The sequence below is a fragment of the Grammomys surdaster genome, unplaced genomic scaffold (assembly GCF_004785775.1).
Source record: "Grammomys surdaster isolate TR1022 unplaced genomic scaffold, NIH_TR_1.0 220, whole genome shotgun sequence".
Taxonomy (NCBI): domain Eukaryota; kingdom Metazoa; phylum Chordata; class Mammalia; order Rodentia; family Muridae; genus Grammomys; species Grammomys surdaster.
In genome coordinates this window covers 16,661,737-16,672,812 of record NW_021604665.1, presented here as the reverse complement: position 1 = coordinate 16,672,812, position 11,076 = coordinate 16,661,737, and the positions used below count along the sequence as shown (strand labels likewise).

The 11,076-nt window shown below is 42.7% G+C and overlaps 1 protein-coding gene across 1 annotated transcript in view; it reads right to left on the bottom strand.

The window, feature by feature from the left end:
* Nucleotides 1-1,234: 1,234 nt before the first annotated feature.
* Nucleotides 1,235-11,076, bottom strand: part of Edem1 (ER degradation enhancing alpha-mannosidase like protein 1) — a 30,835-nt gene continuing 20,993 nt past the window's right edge. The window contains exons 9-12 of the mRNA XM_028773001.1: nt 9,845-9,918; nt 8,215-8,311; nt 6,050-6,253; nt 1,235-5,055 (exon numbers count right to left, since the gene is read on the bottom strand). Of these exons, the coding sequence (XP_028628834.1) occupies nt 4,966-5,055; nt 6,050-6,253; nt 8,215-8,311; nt 9,845-9,918 (465 nt within the window). The 3' untranslated portion in view covers nt 1,235-4,965. The remainder of the gene's footprint in view (nt 5,056-6,049; nt 6,254-8,214; nt 8,312-9,844; nt 9,919-11,076) is intronic.

Here is an 11,076-nt window from a genome sequence, read left to right as displayed (position 1 = left end):
CCAAAGACATATGCTCATAATTATTGAGGCAAGGAACCCTGGGAAAACTGGCTAGACACCAGAGACAGGAATCCTGCCTTCTTATCTGTTGTCTCTGAACTGGGAACATCGTGGTTTTGAGGGTGGTTACAAACCTAAGGCACGTAACAAACACAGTCACACCTTTAAAAATAGTAGAGCACTTTTTAAAAAGAATTTCTTTTTATTTGTGTGTGTAGGAGCGAGTGTGTGCATGTATATGTTCATGTGCACACTAGTATGCATGCTGAGGGAAGTCAGAAGAGGATGTCAGATCCCCTAGAGCTGAGGTTACAGAAGTTGTGTGCCACCTGAAAGCAAAGGAGCGCTTCACTGCTGAGAGGCTTCTCCAGAAAGTTAGCACTCCCTCAGAGAAGTCAATGCTCCCTATCTTAGACCTCTCTCCTGAGCCTACAAACCTGCTCAGTCTTTTCAGTTCTTTTCAGAATTGCCTATGGCCCAAGGACGGGACACTGAAATGCCACAAATAAGTTTACCACCAGAAACCAGACGTGTAGGGAAGGGCAGACCTCTATCACCTCTTCAAGTTTCCCCAGGACAGTGTTCCCTAGGTCACCAGCAAGGTGCCACCACTTTCACATTTTTTTTTTTTTTTTTGAGACAGGGGTTCTCTGTGTAGCTTTGGCTATATTACAACTCAATCTGTAGACCAGGATGTGCCTCCTGAATGACTGGATTAAAAGCATGTGCCACCACTGCCTGGCCTGTTTTGTTTTTAAAGATAAACTCTATGTAGCCCAGGCTAGCTTCAAAAAATCCCTCAAGCCTCTGGAGAGTAAGGATTACAGTGAGTGTGCCCTTACTGCTAAGCACCACTACTCCATCTTAACCAGAGAGATGAGGTGCCCTGCTTCGGCTAACAGAGAAGCAGCTCCAGAAACACAGGTAACTAGTAACATTGAGACTGAACCACTGGCAGGGAACGTAAGAGGCCAGCAACAGGACACATGAGAGGGGCTTGTCCACAAGTGAAGGAAGTGATATCTTTAGGACATTCACATCCAAATTCAAACATAAAGCTGGGACAGACACTGGAGAGAAACCTCACAAAGAAGCTTAGCTATTAAGAGAAACAAAACAACCAAAGATTTTAGTGAGCGAAGCTCACATCATGATGTCTCCAAATGATTTTCCCTTCTCCTGCAATAAATGAATATATCCAAGCATGCAAAGGAGAAACACAGTGACAACTCAAAAAAAAAAAAAGAATCTTTTAATAAAAATTATTCATAAAAATCCTAATAAATTTCAAAGAACAAGATATTCTTTAGTACATTTATAAAAGAACATTTGGTCCTTTTACAAAAATCTCTCATTTAATTTAAGTACAGTTCTTATTTACAGATTAAACATGAAATATCATCTACGGTTGTCAAGCATATTGCACATCACAGAGAGAGAAACATTTGTGCATCTCAGTAAGCTGTCCCAGAGTTTCCAACTCTAGACTTTTTATTTTATAGAAACACATTTACTTTTCATGTACGTAATAAACAAAAATGCAGCTTGTGGAATGCTACTTAACATTAAAACAAAATACCCTTAAAAATATTATTTGTTTACCTCTCAGAAAGAGAAGCAGTGAAGCAGTTTCACAGGTACTTGATATCTTTAGGATATTCACATCCAAATTCAAGAGGGACCTTAACCCCGAGCCCTGCTGAGTCGAGGCCACAAGGCCCACACACCTCACCAGCTCCAATTCATAAGGGGTCCCTGCTCTGCAGGGGAGAGGCACTAGAGCAGGTGCTGGACAGCTAGGAACGGAAAAGCAAAGATCAGCACCTTCTTCTCAAGTCCCCGCTCAGCCACTCTGTGCCTGTGCCTGAGGTGACCCTACCCTCTGACCAGCATTATGTTTGTCTATGTCAAGAGAACAAGACCTCAGAGCCTAGAAGAAAAGGGATGTCTAGTGTAGCGTCTACAGGTTCCAAAGTGAAGAACAGCAATGGGCACTCATCCACTGAGCTGGTGGAGAGATAAGAGAGATATTTTTCTTGAGAGAAAAGGGAAGACAGGATAGAGACAACTGCATTTATTGAAACCAGTAAAACATGGGCTCTCCAGTACTCCTCTGGCAGGTACTACCCACACATACTTTCATTTCACTTCAACACACAGAAAATCATTTGACTGTCATGTGCAGAATCTGTAATCCAAGACAAGAAAAGCCAGACATCAGAACTAGAAATCCAGTTACAAAAAGCAAGCTCTGGTAGAAGAGCAGCAAGAAGCTCAAGGAAGGCTTTGGAAAACAAATCTGCTTTCCACAGTGACCAAAGCAGTCAGAAAGCCACCAAACATTCCTTTGTCATTCACCTCTTCTAGGAGAATGGAGTTGCCCTGTCACAGTATTTAGAACAGCTAAAGCAAGCCTGTTGGTTGTAGAACGGGGCTCCACCATGTCTAAACATAAGACAGTCTGCCGCGTAGTTTGCAACTTGTTGGTCAAACTGGACACTACTGGCTACTCTTGGGAACACAAGTATGGTTACAAACATCTGTGAAACTATCTGTTCAGATTCCAGTCATTCCTGGAACAAAATAGTGAGTTAGAAAATTTCTACCCATATTTCAGCACACAGATTGGAAGGAAGAGCAAACATGCTGTAAGATATACATTGCAGTTGCTGACATCCAGAAAGCAAGCAAGTCAGCTTCAAACTTGACTCAAATGATGTTCTTTATATGACTGGCAGTAGACAGTGTTCTTCATATAGCCCCACAAATCACTGGCCTTGGTCTGAGCAGTCTAGAAGCTCAATAATAAGATTTATAGGCATTATCTTACTTACCCTCAACCTTGTCAACAGGTGAAAAATCTAGTACCCAAAAGTCAAGAGGGTTTGAGACTTAATAAAAGACATTGCATGTCTGCCTGTACTCAAGGCTAGCTGGTAGCACTCAAGGCATCATGGTACTGCCAGACTCAGATCACTATTCCAAGAGCAAAGGAAAAAGTCACCCAAGCTTAATCAAGAGCAACAGATGAAGAACCCGGATTAGAGAGAACTGTTGGGTGCCGACATACACTGCTGTTCCAAAAAAACAAACAAACAAACAAAAAACAGACAGAGATGGGGAAGATGGTAAAGAGAAGCCTCAGGGCGCACTTCCTTCCCTGATAAGTCTTCACTGTCCCTAGTGGGTCATTCACAGTCACACATGAACGTGCCTGGAGCAAAGGTAAAAAGGGGTGCACACACAGGCCTGTGCATGCGTATGGTTAACACTTTTACTGAGTTAACAAAAATACGTGAAACAGATAACCTGCTCACAGAAGGCTTTCTGTACAGTAGATGAGACACTGTGGATACACAGAACACTGCTTGTGAAATCAAAATAAAGAAAAACAGAAACATTCAATACTCTTAACAAATAAAGAAAACTAATTGCATAGTAAGTGTTTAAAAGATGACAGTTACTACTAAAACCCCCTTTCTAAACATGCCAAGGAACTGAATTATATGTATTTTCAAAGCAGTAACACATACTGAAGAAAGACTATAATGTCTCCCTGTTGACTAAAACTCCAGTGATTCAGATGAGACTTTTCCCTGGCTATAGGAGACTGGAATGAAGTAATTTGAAGTGTCTATTAACAGTGCAGAGGGAAGACATAAGATACGTGAGGTTGGACCAGCTTTCTCATAAACTTCCTACCCTTTGCCTAGGATGCCTTGACCTGTCCCAGTGCGAGGAGACCAAGCCAGGGCAGGCCTAGCTCTGCCTTTAGGAACCGTTTGTGCAAACTTCCCATCTGCAGAGCTTCCCATTTCACCTAAAGAAACAACAAAAGCACATTCTCATGATTTCCTCCTTTATGCCTGGCTAAAATTATAGGTTAAAAGGCAAAGACTGGCAAACGGGTTTCCAGGAATCTTCCTCATGCACACCCTGTTCCTTAATGGTCCCATCACATGGCAATACAAATTGAGCTGTCTGGAGCAGTGGTTGCGACAGCCCATGGCCCAACAAAACCCATAAGGCACTACTCTAAAGTCCTTATCACACAGAGAAATGGCTCAAGGATGTCAGAAAGTCATCTGACTATTTCTTTGTCCCTGATTAGCTAATTGGCACTAGACATAAGCCAAATAAAAAAATCAGAAGTCTAAGCCAAAGACAGTCAGCATTGTGCATCCTTGGTTATAAAACACGAGGGATGGAAGCTCACAATCCTAGGGTTTTCCTCTCCCTAGAAGGCACCTGCTTCTGGAACCATGGGAGTTCTTCAGGTAAGGTAATGTTCAAAATAAATGCTAAATACAGTATAAAAGATGTTAATCTCTTAGATTTCAACTTAACTTTAAAGGCTGTCTGTCAGATTTCTCGATAGGCCATTACACTAAAACAAGTAACACTGAATAAATTACTTTAAGATGCAAATAAACCAGGTGAATTTCCCCCATGTGATCCAAAATCATAGCTGGCTATCTTGGGGACAGCCAATGATCCCATGGGAGAGAAAAGGGATGACACTTTGACTGTAGTAAGTAGTGATGCCAAGTGACTTCAGGACCTTTGCACAGGAACTGCATTCCTGATCCTCTAGCAAAGAGGTAGCAATACTTCAGCTGAGCAAGTAGGGGCAAAGCAAGGAGACTGGGGTTCTATGTGTGAAGTTGAGAAGAATAATCCAAAGAGGCTATATCCATTGTGCTTAACAACATCAGCATATCACAAGAAGCTCCCCCATGGAGCTTCCCATTTCTAATTTTATCCTTCAGAAAAAATAGAGTATTTTATTAAACAGAAGGAAAACACTAAAAAAACACTAAGTGCAAGGTTCAACCAGAGGTGAGTAAGAGCTGGACAGAAACTTCTACAGCGTCACAGATGGACAGACTCCACCGCTTCCACCTCAGAGGAGATTTTAGTATGCTTGGGTTTGGTTTAAGGTCTGGCCACATTGAGGTGAGCAGGTCAAATCAAGCCAACCATTTGGTCAATCTGGCGCATGTAGATGCTCTTTAAGGGCAGGGAGTATCTCCTCTCATCGGGAACACGATTGCACTGGGAAGACAAAAGGAGAAGATATGTGAAATTTGAATAAAAACCCAGGGAATGTGAGCCCATGTCTGGCAACATTTCAGACAGATGCCTCTCTGTTCTGGGGAGCTATTCTGTGTATTATAGAAGGTAGCTGGCAGAACAATATCCTTGGCCTTTTCCACTTAAGGGGCCAACAACAACTTCCAGCCTTTAGTTGTACCAATAAACAGCTCCAGACACTGCCAATGTCCCTGAATGAATGGCCTGACTCAACTACACAGCGAATTTGAAGCACTGAAGGCTACATGAGATCATGTCTCAAAATACAATGGACAAGTTAATTTAAAAAAGAGTGACTCCTTTCCCTGTCCTACTGGTGGGTGGTGGGTAGTCTAACTGAAATCTTCTCTGTGGATCCTCTCTTCAGCCTCTTCCATTGGTCTGGCCTGAACAAGTGTGTTCTAATGGATTACAGCAACTCTTCCTTGCCCTCTGGCTTCTCGTGGAAACAGCCAAGGAGGACGTAAGGCATGGTGACACACATCTGTAAATCTAGGGATTTAGTGGTAGGAGAACCAGGGGTTCAAAGCTAGCCTCCACTACAGAGAGTCCAAAACCAGCATGTGCTACATTAGTATGTGAAATTTTGCATCAAAATCAAACAATTACAACCCCACTCCAGAGACAGCAGATGAAGAGATGGTGAAGGAACCAGGTGTTGATACTGCTGGCTTCCTCTCTGGATGTCCGCGAATCCAGATCTAAGCAGTGGGACCTACCAGTGGCTGCTTCTCACAAGACTACCTCTCCAGGATGCAGAACCACTTTCTACCTGCCCCTGCAGCCAGGACTGATGCCTATACTGCTGGTCCTCAATTTCTCTACATCCCAGTGGCACCTTTGTAAATGGTCCCTTTATGAACTCTTGTCAAATTATACAATCTGAGTGTGCTATCTATTTCATGAAGGAGTTAATATTTCTCTTTTTCCACTTCCAGTAGAAAAAGCAACTCACATTAGAACTGGAGTTAATGACTCTGAGCTCCTGAGACTTAGGCCTGTGCACAAACTTTTCCTCTTGGTCCCGCTCCCCATCTTCAGAGAAGAATTCCTTCCAAGGCAATTCCCGAAGACGTTTGTCCACAGATATGATATGGCCCTCGGTTGTAAACATGTATCTGGTTCCAGATTTGTGTACTGGATTTTCTTCATCAAACAGCTAAAGACAGAAAAAAAAGAAGTAATAAGAAAACATGTTGGCTGAGCCATAGTGACATGTAAATTTAATCCCAGTACTAGGGAGGCAGAGGCAGGCAGATCTCTATGAGTTTAAAGCTAGCCTGGTCTACAGAGTGAGTTCTAGGCTAGCTACTGCACAAAGAAAGAAGGGGTGGGGGGAGAGGGAGGGAGGAGTGGGTGGATGAAGGGGACGGCAGGGGAGATCTAGAGCTGGCATATGGCTCTTATAATTCCTTACAGAGCACATGCAGCACTTGGGGTCAATCCCCAAGACCAACTTTAACAATAAGCCTACAACTGGTAACAGGTAGTTTTTTAACTAACTCACAGCAAAGGTTCGTGAGCTGCTGGGGAACAAAACCAGACAAAAAGGCATCAGTTAAAAGCCCTGATTTCCAGCCCAGAGGGCAATGCACTATTTTTGTTTAAATTTGCCCCAGCCCTCACTCCTTGTCCAGAACCAGAGAGTAAGAAACCCTGGGTCCAGGATCCAAGCACACACAGTCTATAAGTACTCCCCAGAAAAATTTCAACTCTCCCCCTAGAGTCCTCACACCTCATCTCAGAACTACCTACCCTCCACCTCATAGGCATCCAGTCCATACACATGGATGCTAGAGGAGGAGACACAGACTTTACCATCACCTTATCATACGCATCCTGTCCATACACATGGATGCTAGAGGAGGAGACACAGACTTTACCATCACCTTATCATACGCATCCTGTCCATACACATGGATGCTAGAGGAGGAGACACAGACTTTACCATCACCCTATCATACACATCCAGTCCATACACATGGATGCTAGAGGAGGAGACACAGACTTTACCATCACCCTATCATACACATCCAGTCCATACACATGGATGCTAGAGGAGAAGACACAGACTTTACTATCACCCTATCATACACATCCAGTCCATACACATGGATGCTAGAGGAGAAGACACAGACTTTACCATCACCCTATCATACACATCCAGTCCATACACATGGATGCTAGAGGAGGAGGCACAGACTTTACCATCACCTTAGAAAAAACCTGGCTTCATACAGAATCAGTACAGGCATTTGTCAAAATTAAATTCTCCATCCCAATTCTTTTCAAAGGTTTGGACTAAAAGAAGTTTTCACAAGGGCCTAAAGTCATTGCTACCTAGCTAGCCCCAGGCCTGAGGACCAGTGAACTAAAGGACACAACCTATCATTACTGCTGCTGCCCTTGAATCAGCCCTCTGTGCCTTCAAAGTGTTCTTTGTATGCAGCCGCGACAGAAGAGAGCCTACACACATGAGCATACAGGTACTACACATGTTTGTGACAGAATACAAAAGGGGCAAGAGCCCTGGACATGGCTCTAGCCTCAGTTCTGCCACGTGGTCACCCCAGGACTACAGTAAGTTGGCTGACTTCTCAGTGAAAGTTTAGTTCCCAAAAGGGTAGAATGAAAAATAACTATATAATGCATGGTCACCCCCGTCCCCGACCCCGCTCCCAAGAACGTCTAAAGATATATATGAGGACCAGGAGGCTCTGCTGTACCTCTGAGCCATAAACACCACTCTCATATTACAAGTATAGCTCAGTGGTAAAATACCTGCCTGGCTTGCACAAGGCTCTGAGCTCAACATGGCTCTCCTCCTCAGGGCCTGCAGAACACCAGCTCTGATCTTCTCTCCATCCTTGCCAGCATTTTCCACAGCTCCTAACCCTGAGCTCATTTCTGTTTACATGACAAACAACTTCTACAGGAAGTTGACAACCATGAAGGAAGACAGCAATATCCTTTTGTCTTGCCCAGGCCTGTAACTTCAGGAAGGTACAATGTCCAGAACAATGTAGACCAGTGACTAGTAAATATTTCTTGTACAGAAGACTCCACAAATGTTTGCTCTCTGAAGCACTAAATACCTCTGGTTAATCTTACAACACATACCAGATACAAGTATTTGCAAGTCTCGCTGAGAAAGAAGCTTTCCATCCGGTCTTCTTTAGACTTGTCTATGACATGATGCAGGGTAGCATATCCACACCTACAAAATAAGGGTCCAGTTAGCCCTGCCTTAGGCTCCTTCCCCTGCACTCACTGCCAGTCAGAATATTCTATTACCAAGAGAATCAACATAATTCTCCAACATCTCATAAAAAATAACTTTGCTGGGTCAAAGATCTGTTCCTGGGTTTTTTTGTTTGCTTTTTGTTTTAACATGAATTGTTTGCAAATTTACTTGAGAGCATTCTTGGATTGCTTCTTCTCCAGTTAGCTCCAAGCTTGGGATGAAGACAGTGGAGCAAAACAGAGCATCATGAAAATGACTGCCAATAAATTTAGAAGGACTGACTTAAATTGTTCACCCCAGTACTGTAGAACTGTATTATTACTGGCATAGCCTAAAACAATATTTTCTATCATATATTTCTGAGGTATATACAAAACAGCAGGATACAAAATCAAAATACAGGTATGTTTTTATATATGTGTTTTTGTGTGTGTATGTATGTGTGTATATACATACATGTAACAAATATATAAAAAAGATTCTAAGCATGGGTTCTTCAGTGTGGTGATCTATAGGTATAATCATAAGAATATTTCACTCTTACTATCTTCTATGCGGCTTAAGTGCTTTTATGAATTACTGGCATAAAAAATTAAACTTCTCAAAAAGAACAGTTTGCTGAAATCTACAGGAAGGAGGGTGGCATAAAAATAAAATTTCCACTATAATGAGGAAATTCTACTACATCAAAAGGTAAATCATTTTTCTAGCAAACTAACATTTATAACCTGTACTACACATTTGAAATATAAATAATAATATTTCCTGGCTGAAGAGATGACTCAGTCCCTTGCCATCAAATCTGACAATCTGAGTTTTCTCCTCAGGACCCACACAGTGTGGGGAGAGAAAAGATTCCTGTAGATTCTCTGACGTCCACTCACACACTGTGGCACACAGAGAGAAAAGTTTCATGCAGGTTATCATCATCCTCCACTCATGAACCCTTTTTCCCACATTACACACACGCATGCGCACACACACAATAAATAAATGTAATCTTAAGAACCATAATTAGGGGACTAGAGATGACTTGACCTAAGAGCATCCCGTGTTCTTCCTGAGGATCTCACTTTGGTTCCCAGCACCCACAATGGGCAGCTTACAACCAACTGTGAGTCCCCACACAGACACATACTCACAGGTAAATTAAAATATTAAAAAACAAACAAACAAATAAACTTGCAGGATAAAGATATGGTTTAGGGGTTAAGAGCACTAGCTGCTCTTCCCGAGGACTGAGGTTCAATTCCCAACACTCATGTGGCAGCTCACAAGCATCTACAATCCAGTTATAGGGGATCTGATGCCCTCCTCTGGTCTCCAAGAGCATCAGGTATATACATGGTGCACAACCAAACATGGATGCAGATAAAACATTCATATACATAAAATACATAAATTTAATATTTTAATTTAAAATTTTAAAAGTAACATTTCTCCAGAATAACTCTCAGTCAATCACAAGCATCCAAACAATAAAATAAAGGAACTTAGCAGACTGACTTGACTTTTGTGTATTTTTCAAGACTCTGAAGAATGTCCATTCCTACATGGAGGTAGAAGGGATTCTTGGTTGCCTAGATAGAACATAAGAGAATGTTACACAAGAAGGGCTTGGAAGAGACGCTATCAACACACACTGTGGGGCCTGCAGGGGCTTCCTGAGGAGCTGGATCCCTAGCCAACAGAAAGACCAGAGCCAGACTCACTTCATCTGCTCAATGTGTTCAGTCCACAACCATCTGTTTAACTGTACTCAGGGTTAGGATCTCTTCAACATGGCAGAGCACTCCTTTGGCTCTATTGATCCCTAGCATGGTCAGAAAAGAAACAAGGCCCACCCTGCGGATACCACAGAAATCAGAGAACAAGTTCAGTTTCTATCTTGCCTCAGAGATCCCTAGAAACTTAAGATGCAGAAGAAGGTTAGTAGGGCTTTGCCTCATCCAGTTACTGCACCATGAGGGCAGAGAGGGGATGACTGTCCTTTAGAGGACAGGATTCTAAAAGAGGCCTGAACATTTTCTTCTGACTACCCAGGAAATCCAACCTCTCGGGTCCTTACTCTGTCATCAGCTCCCTGGTTATTTTAGAGGAGGAAATTCTTTGGAAGATGAGGCTTCTACCTCAAGCTTCTAATTCATGCCTACTGCCAACCTATAGCAACCAAAGGAAACAAGTCCCATGTTAGCTGCCTTAGATTAAGAGCCTGGGATGACCGCAGAGGAGAAATCTATAAGGGAAAGATTCCTATGGATGCTAAGAACACAGTGGGCAAGGATAGGCGTTAAACCTTCAGGAAACAGGACTCAACTGATGACAAACCATGGAGCAGCAGGTAAGATGGCTACAGAGCATAATAGCTTGGCTTTATTCTAGGCTCAGAGAAATTACACCTGACATCACCTATCTCCTTTTTCAAGAGTCTCTAAGGGCTGGAGAGATGGCTCAGTGGTTAAGAGCACTGACTGCTCTTCCTAGAGGTCCAATTCCCAGCAACCACATGGTGGCGTACAACCATCTATAATGGGATCCGATGCCCTCTGCTGGTTGTGTCTGAAGACAGCTGCAGTGTATGTACTCATGTACATAAATAATTCTTTAAAAAAAAAAAAAAGAAGAGTCTCTAAACCTTGTGAGATCTCTTGAGACATGAGAACTAACATTGGTTTCACTGGATTTCCCATAAACACACACACACACACACACACACACACACACACACACACACACAC